This window comes from Suncus etruscus, chromosome 6 (assembly GCF_024139225.1).
Source record: "Suncus etruscus isolate mSunEtr1 chromosome 6, mSunEtr1.pri.cur, whole genome shotgun sequence".
Classification (NCBI taxonomy): Eukaryota; Metazoa; Chordata; class Mammalia; order Eulipotyphla; family Soricidae; genus Suncus; species Suncus etruscus.
In genome coordinates this window covers 45,742,465-45,757,621 of record NC_064853.1, presented here as the reverse complement: position 1 = coordinate 45,757,621, position 15,157 = coordinate 45,742,465, and the positions used below count along the sequence as shown (strand labels likewise).

At 49.8% G+C, this 15,157-nt stretch overlaps 1 protein-coding gene across 1 annotated transcript in view; it reads right to left on the bottom strand.

Moving 5' to 3' along the window:
• Nucleotides 1-3,804: 3,804 nt before the first annotated feature.
• Nucleotides 3,805-15,157, bottom strand: part of SPOCD1 (SPOC domain containing 1) — a 31,964-nt gene continuing 20,611 nt past the window's right edge. Inside the window, exons 2-14 of the mRNA XM_049775541.1 lie at nt 11,144-11,185; nt 9,995-10,171; nt 9,441-9,501; nt 9,158-9,227; nt 8,395-8,554; nt 8,201-8,317; nt 7,581-7,703; nt 6,674-6,773; nt 6,379-6,529; nt 5,973-6,108; nt 5,455-5,544; nt 5,094-5,280; nt 3,805-4,454 (exon numbers count right to left, since the gene is read on the bottom strand). Of these exons, the coding sequence (XP_049631498.1) occupies nt 3,805-4,454; nt 5,094-5,280; nt 5,455-5,544; nt 5,973-6,108; nt 6,379-6,529; nt 6,674-6,773; nt 7,581-7,703; nt 8,201-8,317; nt 8,395-8,554; nt 9,158-9,227; nt 9,441-9,501; nt 9,995-10,171; nt 11,144-11,185 (2,064 nt within the window). The remainder of the gene's footprint in view (nt 4,455-5,093; nt 5,281-5,454; nt 5,545-5,972; nt 6,109-6,378; nt 6,530-6,673; nt 6,774-7,580; nt 7,704-8,200; nt 8,318-8,394; nt 8,555-9,157; nt 9,228-9,440; nt 9,502-9,994; nt 10,172-11,143; nt 11,186-15,157) is intronic.

Below are 15,157 nucleotides of genomic sequence, written 5' to 3'. Positions count from 1 at the left end.
TGTCCATGATAGGAGCTAGACTCATTTATGCTCATCAGCTGAATCTCAGTGAAATTAAGATACCAACCCAGAGTGGAACCCATTCTTCTCCTTTACTTCTGTGATCTCTCCAGTAACCTCTGACACTAGACATAATGGGGTCCCTGATGGCTAACCATGAAGACTGCCCAACTCTCAGAGAGGTTGTCTGAAGTGTAAATAAGAACTTCTGGGAGAAGGTCTGAGGCTGTCACACTCAGGGGTCTTTCTCAGACTTTGTCCAGCTCGGGGCCCTGGAACCTGCTCCACAGCATTGCTCCAAGGAGTGAGCCATATCCATGTTGAGCTGAGTCCAAGTCACAGTGGAGGCATCTTTATTGTCCATAGTGGGATAAGTGAGGTCCTGAGAGACCAACAGAGTGCCTAAGGGTCTCCTAATCCTCTGTGACTAAGCTTAGACAGGTGGTTCTCCAAGCAGTTTCTGCCCTCCACATCCCACCTGGAGCAGGCCAGACTTCACAGGGCACTTTCTCAATCACCTCCGTGCTCCTTCTCTGCTTTATATCTCCCCACTTCAGCTGCCACTTGTGTTGTCTTTTAAGACAGGAAAGGAAGGCTCTGGAGATAGACCAGGCTATGTTTCACCAACGTGGCTTTCAGCCTCCAGGAAAGAGGCCTTAACACTAGGCTGCCTCAACACCTGGAAGTTCTTCCCCATGTCCAGTTGTCATGTCTCATATTGCAAAGGATTGGCTTCCTGAAGAGCTGGGCTCAAAGGCAGGGGAGAAGCTATCACTGAGTGTGCCAGCCACAGCTACAGAGCCTGTGAAAGTGGCATCTCATTCCTACTACTTACAGAGAAGGAAACTGAGCCAGAGACCCAGGAATCAAGTGACAGGATTGGGATTCCAATCAGGCCTGGTGGCTGCCTTGAGGAGAAGATATCTTTGGTCACAGGTAAATGGGCTCATGCAGATGGTGACTAGGGACCAGAAGCTGCACCTCAACTCACCCACCCTTCATCAGGAAACATTAATAAGCACAACACTCACGCATGCTCAACCTACGTGCCCATCAGAGGGAGGCCGAGAGAAAAGCAAACTGTCCAGGGATAGTTGCCCAAACAAGTTCCAGCCACGCCCCTGTGCTAATGAAATGCAGATAGATGTAAATTTGTGCAAACCGTCTCTCAAACCTTTGGGAGGAAAGGGGGTGACACGGGAGAGGTTGCTATAGAAACCTATAAGCGACCCCCACCCCTTTCCACCGATGAAGTGAGAGCTCAGACACGTGCACAAAAAGACTCAGAGCCCCCCGAGGACCCCAGAGGAGCAGAGGGTGTGAACCCCAAAGACCCTCGGAGGCTGCATCCAGTGTGAGGGGGAGGCTGAAAGTCTGGGGTGAGCGCAGCGCAGTGGGGTGCCTTCTACTAAAACAGAGGGGAGGAGCCGGGTGGTCCTTCAGGTCCTTAGCGACTCCGACTCCGGCCTAGCAACGCGAGCCCCGCCCAGCGTTGCCTAGCAACGCATCCCGAGCCTAGCAACCGCCGGCCACGCCCCCTAGCAACAGCACACCCTAATCCGTGTCCCTGGCTTCCTCCACTAAAAAAAAAAAAGAAAGGCAAAAGGGGTTTGTGGACTCAGTCCAAAAAGGCGGAGAAAGGTGCTGTTTGCCTCTCCCTCAGCCTCAAAGAAGGATGCAGGGTCTTCTCCTTCTATCTAAGCTGACTCAGCCGGGCAAGGTGTTCAGGGCCTACCCGACAGAGGGGAAGCCTGAAGCCTGAGAGGAGTCCCAGCCTAGAGGACAGAGCTTTCTGAATGTTGGGGAAGTTGAGGGGTGCAGCTGTCAGACGCTCCTTTGTCTCCTTGCTCTTGGGGACCAGGTGCACAGCACAGCAGCTTGAGGAAAACAATCCAAGTGGCAGCTCAGAACCGAGCTGTAGCGTTGCATAGTAATTCTAGACAGCATGGAGGCTGTGGCGCTCTAGAACTCAGGCCCCAAAAGTTCCCTTGCAAGGAGCACTGTGCTTCTCCCAGGGTCATCTATCCAGTTGCCACCGATCCCAACCCCGACCCCCACTTCCCCCGCTTCCAGTCCTGGCGCTAAATTCCCGCGCCCTTTGGAACCCCTGCTTAGACCACAGACCTGCAGCCCCGACCTTCATCCCAAGGCCAAGGGCCCCCTCTACTGTCGACCGTTGGTAGGGCAGCGGCAGAGCTCACGGGGCCAAGCCATCAGGTTGTCTTCCCGGTCCAGCAAAGTTTAGGGAATGGATGGTTCATAAACAGACTTTGGGAAGTGGTGAACAGAGGTGGGGTTCAGCCTCTAAGGCAAATAGGGGATATCATTCTAGAAGGTCTTGCTTCTTGAGGGAGGAGGAGATGCTCATGGGTTACACCTGGCTCTGCATTCAGGAATCACTCCTGATGGTGCTAGGGGATTGAATTATCTGAGGTGCTGGGGATTGAATCTGGCTTGGCTTCATGCATGGCAAGTACCTTACCTGCTGTACTATTGCTCTGGCCAAGAAGCTTGCTCTTCTAAGCCAAAACCTGCTTCAGGGTGCAAGGTAGTGAGCCCAAAGATAGACTGGGTCAGTTCCCAGATCCAGTTTGTAGGAGATGCACCCAATTACAATAGCAATTGTGGTGATGTTCTCATTTCAGGCCCCAGGCTAAAGCAACACCATCAAGCTCTCACAAGAACCTCTAGCCCCAGGGCAGGTCAAAACCCTTGACTTTCTCTACTTTCTGCCTGGCTATGGAGATGAAAGATGGACAGAGACATCATTCTACATGCATCTTCCAACTTTCTACACACGAATGTGTGATCAGATTCATACAGGCATTTGTAGCCACATATATACACTCACACCTACACAGAAGCATACATAGACATGAAAGGAAATTGGTGGCAGATCCCAACTACCCAAAGGGGAAAAAATCCTACCAACTGAAAATACTTGAAAACCATTGCAACATGTATTATTTTTTCTCCCTGAAAAACTCAAGTGTGTCTGTGTCCATTCCAATAGCATATCTTTCCTATTATAATCTTACCTTATCTCCTATGGCCTATTATTATTTGTTTGTTTTGTTTTGAGTCACACCTGACTATGTTCAGACATTACTCCGGAGAAATTGGAGGATCATATGGAATGCCAGTGATCTAACCCGGGCTGGCCGCTTACAAAGCAAATACCTAACCTGCTGTTCTAGCTCCATGGCCTCTTCCTCTTAGTCGATAGGACTAGCAAAAATGCTCCAGGTTGGTGGAGAAAGAACTCAATTAACTTAGTGCAGGCTTTGCACATAGGAGAACTGCATGATTCCCTGAGTACCACCTGGACTAATTCTCAAGTACTGAGCCAGGTTTGTAAGTAGTACCTGAGCACCACCATGGTATATGGCTCAGAAACAAAAACAAAATCTGTTCTGGGGCCATAGTGATTGTTTGGAACTTCAGGCAAGCTCTGGCTTGACTGCTGTCTCCACCCCAGCACTTTAGCTATGTCACCTGTATGCACAGGGACTCAGATGAACCCATCCCAGCCCACACTGGGAACCTAGGTCAGACTCTCTCTTCTCACCAGAGGACGCAGTCTCAACTATGACAAATTTTACTGAACCAAAATCACAACTTCACACAGATTGTAGGACAAGAAACTCAAACAGGGCAGATGAACTAGCTCACCCCTCACCCTCACTTCCTCACCCTGCCCTTCTCTCTCCTGGATCAAGCCAAGTTCAGATCTGGAGGGGAATCCAAGCCTCTCCTGGAAGTGATGGGAGTCTAGTGAGAGGTCATGCCATATTTCTCAGAACACTAAAGTCCAGTTCCTTCTGCAGAGTCCAAAGAGGAGTCAGTAGTTAAGCCAGGTGGGGCAGGCACTGTAGGAGTCTGGTAAAGGAGGCCAAGGATTTCAGGCACTGTGGTGAGAGGGGTTGATGTGGCAAAGGATGGGGGAACAGATTTCTGGTCTGAAGACCTCAGTGAGGCTTGGAGCTGTTGGCTCATGGTCACCAGGGATTCAAGATACTGAAGAAGGGCTTGGCGGGGACAGGAGGCCCCAGGAAAGTGCTGGCCATGGTTTTGACCAGCATCTGTTGGTGCCGCCAGATGGGGGTGCCAGGACTGGCTCCAGCCTTGTTCTTGGGGACAGAGCCCTTTCTCAGGATGCTTCTCAGTCTCAGGCTCTCCCCATAGTCTTCCCCTGCCTCTGGGGGGTCTTTGCCAGGAACATAGTCCCCTGGGGGTGAGGCTTCTGTCCCAACAGCGCCAGGAGCCAGAGAGACCCTTTGAGGCCACTGCTGGCTTCCTGGTTTCTGGTTGGTAGTATCTCAGCTCCACTTTCCTGTTGAAGGAGACCATCTTTCGGGCTTTGCCCTTCAAGGGACGTGGCTTTATGGGGTCCTTAAGCTTTGCTTTGGGGAGCAGCACAGCCAGCAACAGACTGGAGTGAGTGATGTCCAGGCCTGCGGGATGGTGGAGACAGGGTCAGAGAAACACTGAACTATATAAACTGCAGTCCTGCTGAGCCAGACAGAGGGAGGGGAGCCCTCAGAAACAGTTTTCCAAGTGTGGTGTGGGTGCCACTGAGCTAACAGAAAAAGGGAGAGGGAGAAGAAGTGATCTCAGGAGATTTTTCTTTGTATGGGAACAGGTGTGCTTGACTGCAAAGGGCATAGATAGGTTGACCTTGGAACTCTGTATGCTGTTGACTTCACAGAACCCAGGACAGGCAGCCCAGAAAGGCTTACTAGGGAACTGACACAGTCCACTGCTTGTACCCCAGAGGTCATCTACAGGCCCCTCAGGAAGTCCCTGCTCTCCTCCATCTCAGAATTCCTATGTGTCAGATATGGCCAACCCAGGAGGTTCTATTTGGGGTGCCCAAGTAGAGAGGCTGTAATGAATATACCACAATAGTTAGTACTCTGCATCTAAACAGTATAGCATGCTGTTATACAACCTGGTAGAGCTGGTAGAACACAATATGGCACAGAATAATAGCAAGGCTGCTCCAGCATTCCCATTCTGTCCCATGCTCTCTGTTAACCCAGGTCTGATCACTGAGGAAGGAGGGGGGGGCAGGCTTAGTACGGTGGTGTCACCTGGGCCTCCGAGTGGGCGAAGTCTGGCAGGCAATGGTTGGAAGGCGGGCAGAGGCAGCAGGACTAACCCCATGTCTTCCACAGCACCCAGGCAGTGGCGTTGCTTGTTGTTGAGGTAGGAGTAGAGCAGGCGACAGTTCTGCACATCCCGGGAGCTATGTGGGCACAGCCTGACCACACACACATCCTGTGTTTAAAGAAAAGAACACAGGTTTAGGGAACAGTCATTCTTGACACCTGCCAATACACCTGAGCTCATCTAGGGGTCAAACTGTGAATCTGTGGTGACAATGCCCAGACCTGGAGAGCCCACAGTAGAGACGAACTTCAGACATCGTGCAGGCTAACCATGCACTCTTACCTTAGCCTCGGCTGGGCAGACGCTGGCCAGAAGGTCCCAGACAGTGTTGGAAGGGATGCAACCTGCTGAACGGATCACCTCTGGCAGGGCCTGGGGGGCAGTCGGGACATCCAATGAGCCAAGCTGCCCACCACCTGGGCCAGACACCAGTCACAGAAAGCTGGGCCTGAAGGATCCCAGAAGGTCCTAACTTCCCTGGGGCCAGCCCTGTCCCAGGCAGTCTCTAGAGCTGTTCTTCTTCACTCATCAAACCTCACAACCATCAACAAGCACTTCAAGCTAGTCACTAGAGCATCACCAGTAAACCCAGCATCCTCTCCTGGCGCCTGCTGCTCACCCCTGGGTGTTTCTGAGGAATGAAGCTGGCATCTTATTTGCACCTGTGGCTAGCACAGGGCAAAGCCCCAAGTGGGTACCAGTGACTTATTTCAGCCTGAGAGAGGGAAGGTGCAGGAGGCACTGCTGAGAGGTGGTGGTGATGGGAGAGTAGCTTCCTGGGACAGGACAGAACCAGATACCATGACAAGTCGACAGCTGTGTCCTGACACCAGCTGGGCTTTGGCCCGGAATCGCTTGATGGAGAACATGTCCACAGCACCTTCCCAGGGTGGCTGGCTGGAGGGTGTCTCTGTGGGCCCATTGGGCATCTGGGGCCTAGAGGAGGGACAGCAACAGGTTAGGACTATCCCAGTCACTCCTCACACACTAACAAATTCCTATGTATGGCCTTTTGTGTGGAAGTGGGGCTGGGGACAGTAAATGGGAGAGCTCATTCCACTGCATCGGAAGGGAAACTGAGGCATGAGCAAACAGCAGGATTTGCCCAAAGCCACATAAAAAGAAAAGCTTCATCTGAGGTTGTTTCCCCTGCAGGTCACCTTCTTGCATTGACTCTGTCCCTTACATGTCCCCAGCCCTTCATACCTGTCCTGAGGTTCCACGGAAGACTTCTGCCCATTTGGGGACATCTTCAGAGAGCACATGGGGACTGAGCTCAGAGTGTTCTGGAAGATATCGTCTTCTATCCTGCCTGGGACCATGGGAGAATCCTGTGGCTTACTTGTGGGGTCTGGGCCTGCAAGGAGCAAAGGCAGCCACTGAACCATGTCCAGGCAGTGTGCATCAGGATCCAGCCCCACTCTGCCACCCCATGCTGAGACCAGGCATGCACAGGGCTGATGAACCCCACACTCAGCCCCTCCTGCCCACACCCCCACACCCTGCTGTGTCTCTTTCCCATCAGTGCAGGTGTTTTGGCAGTTGGGGTCCGGGAAGTGGGGCATGTGCTTCTCTGTGAGGTCCTCTGGCAGGGTGGGCACCTGGGAGCAAAGGAGAAATGGGCACAGAGAGATGGCAGCTTGGTCATCTTCCATGAGCAGAGCACCCCAGGGAGTTGGGCACATTATCCCAAAGAAGTCACTCCTGTTTTACAAAGGCACCCTGGGCTTGGAAATAAAATTATGGACTAAATCAAAATCACCCCTTTGTCCCACCATTCAGACAACTATCGCTATTCTGGCATTCCTTTATAAAGGTTTGCCTATATGTATGAGTTTGGGGTGTCCTTTCACTAGAAGAGCTGAGATCACATGTTAAACCCTGCACCTCACTTTGTCCATGAGTCACCTCTGAGGCAGCAGCCTCACAGACACTACAGTCCCTGTGGAATGTTCGTAGGATATGACACGCTCTGAGACACACGTCTCGGGGACCTTCAGTAAGTGTCAAGGTGAATGGCTCATCCCAGAAAGTGTAGCTTTGATACGTGTGAGTGACACAGAGGTGCCACACCACACCTCTAAGCCTTTGCACAGAACTGTGGGTTACAGTTCCCACAGTCAGAGGCCATGGCTGAACTAGGGTGACTCTCTTGCATCCCAACAGGAGATCTGGCCTGAAGTGGGGTGGGTGGGGAAAAGTGACAGTAGAGTGCTACCATACACAGGATAACTGAGAATTGGGCCCCAAACAGAGGGGCAGCAGACAGGCCCTGCACAAAAGGGCCCTTGTGCTCATCCAGCCCCAGTGCAGTGCCCCCTGCAGATGGAGCCTCAGTGGGCAGGTGGCTGCCATGACTTAGAAGGGGAGCAGCAGAAATGTGGGACCCCTAGCCAGACTCTACTTACCAAGTACTCAAGCATCAGAGACTGTTCTGTGTCTCGAAGAATATCCACCTCCCCCTTATGGGTCACTTTGAAGGCTGGGAGGCTGTATGGCTCCTGCTGCTGCTGCTCCAGGAGTGCCAGGCCCTGTGAGGCAGGACAGCCCAGCTCAGCAGGTTGGAGGGACTGGGAGGGGTACAGCACCCAGAGTCCAGGATGCTTCCCTGCCTGGAGTCTTTGTCCGTGGCTCTCCCTCTTGTACTCTGCTGCCTCTGCCCTTCCCCATCTTCTGTCTGGCCTCTCCACATCCCATTCATACCTCCAACTCAAGTTTGGCTCCTCCAGGAAGTCTTCTGGAACTTCACCTTTATACACAAGCCAGACTGTGCCCCATCCACCCTGCCCTGGCAGCATTAATGTGGTGGCCTATAGGGGCAGGATCTGGAAGCCACCTTGGCCAGAAATAAGACTAGTGAGGCTGCATGGCTTGGGGCAAGATCTCTAGTGCTAGAAGCAATATGTGTCTGTTCTCCAGGAATTAAATTAAGGGTGTTAGATTAAATGGCATGGAGTGAGTGTGGCTGGCCACTGTTCCTAATAAGTACTATTTGGGATTCTTTGCATAGGTCAGAGGCATGACTCACCCTTTTCTCTTCCTGGTCCCGCCAGCGGGCCAGGTCCTGGGAGGCCAGCTGGATGGAGTTCATCCGCACCAGGTCATGGGGGGTGATAGATCCTTGAAGCACTTTGAGCAACAGCTCCTGTGGGGGCCAGAGAGGGGTTGCAGTACTAGGTCGAGCCCCCAACTCCAATGTGCCCAGCCCAGAGCCCCACTCACAGGGTTCCTGGGGTTCCTCAGGTTGAACAGCAGACTGCGGTACTTATTCTTGTAGTGGCTATTGGTGGCTTGTGTCAGGGCAAAGAGGGCAGCCTCAATGCTCTTAGCGATGCCCTCCACTGCCTCCCAGCTCGGGGCCAGGCTCGGGTGCTCCTGAAGGCTGAGGGCAGAGCCAGGTGCTGAATTAGCATGAACCAGGCACCACAGTTATCAAAAGGAAAAAGGTCTGAGCAAACTTGGTTTTTGCTTCTGGGCATTTCCCTGTCTGAACCTCCTTCTCTCCCCTTAACTCTATGAGGATTTAGTGTGATCTTTGTTCCTTAATGGGTGAAGCAGCTGAGGCTCAGAGTCAGCAATCTCCCCATAGTGAGTGTTATCCCTGAGGAGCTGGGTTATGTATGAGGGACCACCCGAGGTGGGGGTGCATCCATCCCCAGGGCTAGGGGAATAGTGAATTGAACCCGCCATTGACTTGCTGTGTGACCTTTACCAAGTCCCACCTTCTCTGGGTCTGGAGGTCATCTGCACTCACTGGCACTTTTGAAGTCACCAACAGTATCAGTGTTGATGTCCAGGGGGCCTGAGCCAGCCTTACGAGCTACAGAGGCTTCATGGCAAAATGTAGCCTGAAAGCCAGCATCAGGCTTGGCTCTCCCCCTCTGCAGCTCCCTCTATTTGGCATCCAGAAGCTCCTGAACAGGGCGTGGCCTTGGGCGGTGGCCTGTGAGACAGGATGTCAGGGAAATGAGGAGCCAGGTCTTACCGGGTCCAAAGCACCTTCTGCATGGTATGGACCACAGTATCCCGCACCCCAGTATCCAGGAAGGGCTGTCCTGTGGGGAAAAAAGAGACACTTTTCCAAAGGTACTCAGGGGGCAAGGAGGAGAAACCTGGTGTTAAGGGGCAGGACAGATACTGAAGCTTCTAGAATGTCCCTCTGGGAGTGGAGCAGGAAGCAGTTGGTGAGGAAAGACAGAGTGGGGGTTCCTTACGGGGGTTGGGCAGGAGTCCCCATAGATCTCTGCAAAGGGTCCCCTGCCCCTCACCTGCATACTCTTCCTTGTCCTGTTCAGAAGGCATCTCCTCTTCAGCTTCCTGGTGATGGTTCTGTGAGGGAGGAGAGGAACAGAGCCTAGACCCCAAGGGACACTGTCTCCCCCGACCACCTTCTCCCAGCCCATGGCTCCTGGGCTGTAGCCCTCAGCTCCTCTTCCTTGGAGCATGGTCTGGGGACTGTGGATGAACCCTGTGGCTTACTTGAGGGATGGCCTCAAAGAGGAGGACAAGGAGACCAAGGTGGCTCTGGGGCACCACTGGGGGCAATCCTGGGGATCATGGGGTGGGGTTGGGGGTTAGAGAGGCTGGCAGAATCCAGTACCTCCTGGGAGCTTCCTGGAATGCAGACAGAGGGTCAGCCACTGCTCTGGGGCCAGTATCCTGGCCGGGCTGAGCTCTGAGTCCAGAATTGGTTTGACAACTCTTGGTTCAGTGCATATGCTTAGGTCAACTCCTGTCCGTTCTAGTACTAGTACTAGTACTAGTTCTAGTACTGTCAGGGACCATCATACTGTGGTGGGACTTACCCAGTGGGGATCTATACCTGTCCTGTGGGGGTCCACTGGGCCATGCATTGGCCCCTCCTTCTGAGCCTCTGGGCAGGACTGGCTGAGCTGATCTCCATCATGTCCTCCAGAGGCTCCAGCTGCAGAGGCTGCGACTTCCCTGCCTGGGCCTGGCCCAAGGTGCCCAGGAGTCTTATCACTGGCCCTTCAGCCACCTGCAGGGAGAAGGGACCACTTTGAACTTGCGTCTCAGTCTCAGCTCTGCAGGGATCTCTCCCCACCAGAGCACAGTAAGAGGAGCTTGTGTTCATTCCCAGCCTCTCCTTGAACTGGGCCCTGGTGACACGGCCTCGACCTCAGCACGGGAGACCCAAATAAGCTTCTTTTCCCACCAAGCTCTGCCTTCCAAAAACTCTTGATCCGCAGCCTACAGGGCATGACCCCCTCCAACAGCCTGCCCGTCTCTGCTTCATTGCTCCTGAGAGAAAGTCCTTCCTGACCATTTCAAGGTGCAGAGAGGGTAGGTCTTCTAACAAGCTCTCACGGCCGGCTGCTCCCCTTTTTGTTAAGGCTTTCTGGAAGCTCATTGTTTGCTTTGAGCCCAGTAATTGCACTTTTCTAGGATGGGAAGAGGATGAGGGATTGTGACAAGATTTCACTTTCTCTTGCTTTTCTTAGGCTTTTATGCCTTGCTAGGTTTTTATTCTTTTAATGGCAAACCACAGGGAATTGCTTTGCAAGCAGGAGGGTATGAAGAGTGATCCTTGAACAATGAATGATTATGAAGTGGTCAGGTAGCAAGGCTGGGAAAGACTGAGATCAGTGTCTTGGGGGCAAGGGGTAATACTGGGATTCTCTATGGAAGCATCATTGGGTTGGGGTAGCAACCAGGACTGCCTCTATGTGGAGGATCCCACCCCCACCCCTACCACCCCCTACCCACCACTTCAGACCTGGGCAAAGGGAAGAAGAGGAGCAGCAATAAAAAGTAAAGACATAGAGGGCAGGAGAATAGTACAGCAGGTAAAGCATTTACCTAGCACATACCTGGGCTCCATCTCCACCTTATCTGGCCCCTGAATCCCACCAGGCATGATCCCTGAGCACAGAGCCAGGAGTAAGTCCTGATCACTGCTGGGGGGTAGCTCAAATAATAATTAAAAAAAAAAGAAAAGATAAAGACTTACATAGCACACTCTCTTCACCCCACAGGAAATTTTCATTTCCTCCTTGGAGAGAGAGAAAAGCAGAGATTAAAATTCAGAGAAGCCGAGGAGCCCGTTGCGAATAAATCAGGACATTCACACTAGCGAGAAAGACACCAGTTCCATGATCACAGGGTGGGCATTCATCACAACTACCAAGAATGAGAGCGGTCCAGTGTGCACCAAAGGGGTGACAGTTAACAAATAGTGACCGTCATTCCATGGCGCCTCTCTGACCATTGGTGAGTCCACAAGAACACTACCCACACCAGGGGCTGATGAAGCAGCTGGCCCTGGCAGTGGCGCTATTCATGAATTTATTCATGACACAGAAACACTCCGAGACCATTTTACAGATGGAAGAAGGGAGGCTCATAGAGGCTCTGGCAAGTCCAGCAAACACAGAGCAGCAGAGCTAGGATGGAAGCGAGTTCTGTTCCAGGGATGAGTAATAGTACTGCTGGCACGGCCTTTGCCTTGCATGTGGCTGACACAAGAGTATTCCCTGAGCATTGTCAGGTGTTGCCCAAAAAATCTAGGTGGGGTGGGGGGATAGCCATTAGTTCTGTCTGATGCAAAAGTCTAGGCACTTTGGTTGGCTGAGGGGAAAGCACTGGCTGACAGATTAATGGAAAGCAAAAAAACAAGTGAATAAACAGTAACTATGCATCACCCATTTATGTAAATGTGTATTTGTGTGTTGCACAATGAAGGTTATCTTTGGGGAATAAAATTCCAAGGGGACTTCCAACTTGGAGACATATGGCATTTACGTTACTCAAAACACTTTCTTTTTTTTTTTTTTTTTTTTTTGGTTTTTGGGTCACACCTGGCAGTGCTCAGGGGTTATTCCTGGCTCCAGGCTCAGAAATTGCTCCTGGCAGGCACAGGGGACCATATGGGGCGCCGGGATTCGAACCGATGACCTCCTGCATGAAAGGCAAACGCCTTACCTCCATGCTATCTCTCCGGCCCCTCAAAACACTTTCTTTATACTCAGAAATGTATTTTTAATTTAAAAAAATAGTTTAGAACAACGCATGCAATGTGCTATCATTTACCTTAAAAAATGAGAAAAATTTAAAATATAAGAAATATTAAAAACTTTCTATTTGCTGATTCTCCAGAAGAATCAGCCACAAGAACCTAATAACCAGGGCTATCACAGAAAGGAACATCAGCGACCAGAGAGCTAGCATGGAGGTAAGGCATTTGTCTTGCATGCAGAAGGACGGTGGTTCGAATCCTGGCATCCCATATGGTCCCCCGAGCCTACCAGGAGCGATTTCTGAGCATAGAAAGAGGAGTAAACCCTGAGCACTGCCAGGTGTGACCCAAAAAAACAAAAACCAAAATAAATAAATAAATAAATAAATAAATAAATAAATAAATAAATAAATAAATAAATAAATAAATAAAAGGAACACCAAGCCATGAAGGACACTTTTCTTTTCTTTCTTTCTTTTTTTTTTTAAACTGTGGGAATAAATCAGTCTTTCAGAAAAGTAAATTAATAAATTAGGGGGAGTGGCTGGAATGATAGCATAGCAGGTAGGGCGTATGCCTTTCAAAGGACCCAAGTTTGATCCCCAGCATCCCAAATGATACCCTGAGCCTACCAGGACCTGGAGTAATTTCTGAATACAGAATCAGGAGTAACCCCTGAGCACAGCAGGGTTTGGCCCCAAACAACAACAACAACAACAAAAAATAAGTCCAGGAAGAAAACAGGAAACATCTGAGAAGTGAGAAAAATACTAAGAATAAGCCACTCACTGGGGGCCAGAGAGACAGAATAGGAGTTAAGGCACTTGCCTTGCATGTGGTGACTAGGTTCGATCCTTGGAACCACGTATGATCCCGAAAGCACTGCATGAATGACCCCAGAGCACAGAGCCAGGACTAATCCCTGAGCACAGCCAAACACCTTCACCCCCAAGAAAAGAACAGCCCTTTGCAATTAAAAATCCATCGGCAGGGCATTTATCTCAGAAGTGTGTTGTACACCAGGGTCATAAGGTTCCAAGACAACACATAGCAGAAGCTGAGTAGTGAAAGCCTTTGGATTTATGAGCCCAGAATACAAAGTAGGTGTGTGTGATATGTTTCAAGAAATGAAGATAGATGGCAAAAATAAGTGAGGGCTCCTCCCTCATCCCCCCCCCAAAAAAAAAGACCAAGCAGACTGGTTGAGAACCAAATCCAACCTCTGTAAATAAAAAAATAATAAAAATAGTAGTGATAGCCCTAATAACAATAACAACTAGATGCTAGGTTTAATAACATATTAATACAGCTGAAATGTGTTGGTGAGCTGGAAGACAGTTTAAAGATATGATCTAGAATCTTCACAATGCAGAGACTGTGAAACATGTCAGAGACACACAAAGGAGAGAATGAACAGGAGTAATTAATCTACCTGACTTCCCAGAAGAAAGGAGAGGGGCTGGGGCAGTAGCAGCATCTCAAGATATATGGCTGAAAAAATTGCCCTAACTGAGAGAAGACAGCACCCTAAAGGTTCAAAATGCTCAGGGAATTTTAAGTGGGGTGAATCCCCACCTAGCTTCATCCTAGTAAAATTGTCTACACATCGACACGTCTACATGATAAGGAGATTTAGAAAACATCAACAGGAAAAGACAACAGCTAGCACTGGAAAGGGTTACCACTATTCTAAAAGCTCACCTTTGGATTTCTTTCATCCTCACTATGACTCTCTGAGCTACATCCTCAGATCATTATTGTCCTGCATTCCAGAAGAGGAGAAACAAAACATACAAGCACAGAAAGGGTAAGCAGCTAGCCCAGTGTCAGTCATACAGGCATAGAGAGAATAAGCAGTTATCATCCAACCAAGGAGGTCAGCAGCAGGGATTAAGAGCCAGGAAATCTGATTCCAGAGTTTCACCTTTAACCAGGTTGTCTGCCTTTCACCAAAAGGCACTTTCCTACAAAGGAATGGCAAAGAGACAAATGGCTAACTTTTCGATAATGAAGATAAAAGGCTGACAACAGTAGAATATTTTCACTGACTAGAAGTAACAGAAGGGCAAGGGACAAGGGCCTTGGACTCCTCTGTGGTTCAGAGGACAGGGATCTGTATATTTTTAAACCTCTAGGTCTAAACTCTGCTGAAAGCATGAAACCCTATTGGAAAAAGTATCTGTCCAGGAGTCAGGTTGGTGGAAGGGGAGAACATGGGATCATTGGTGAAGGGATGACCTCAGAGAATGATGGGATTGGAGGCAGGAACATAAGATGCCTGAAACCCTATTATAAATAACTGTGAATTACACTGTGTAAATAAAACACCCTTCCTGCTGTACTTTACTCCCTCCAGTCCTAAAATGACTTTTTTTTTAAATTTAGGGGCTGGAGTGATATTACAGCAAGCAGGGCACTTGTCTTGCACATAGCAAACCAAGGTGTTGTCCCCAGCATCACACAGGAATCCTAGGACCCCTCCAGGAGTGAAGCCTGAGCTTGGAGCCAGCAGTAAACCCGGAGCACTACCAGATATGGATGCTCCCCCAACACACAAAGTCTTTTTAATTATGGAAGAAAATACCAAGCAAGTTTTATCCTGCTGTTTCCTAATAATAGGTTAATTTTTCTCGATAAATAAAATTGTAAAGGAGGAGCATGAGAGACAGAAGGAAGAAAAAAATTATCCCAGATAGGAAAGCTGAGGAGCTAGGAGAAATTTTGAGCAAAGAAATTAATAATTATGCTGTGAATCTAAACCAATTTTGATTGTAGAAACCACCGCAGTGTAATTTGTGGGATTAGAAAAACGACAATTGCAAAAGTAAAAAGAAAGACAGGACTAATTTACTGGATAATAAGAGCATACAAATTGGGAGGGTGATTGTTTAGAATTAAACCATTCCAAGATCCTAAAATAAATATAGAAAAAGATAGAAGTAGTTACTCATGTACTTTGATAAGTTAAAATTTTCAAAATAATTACCAAAAGAATTTAAATAGGATGGC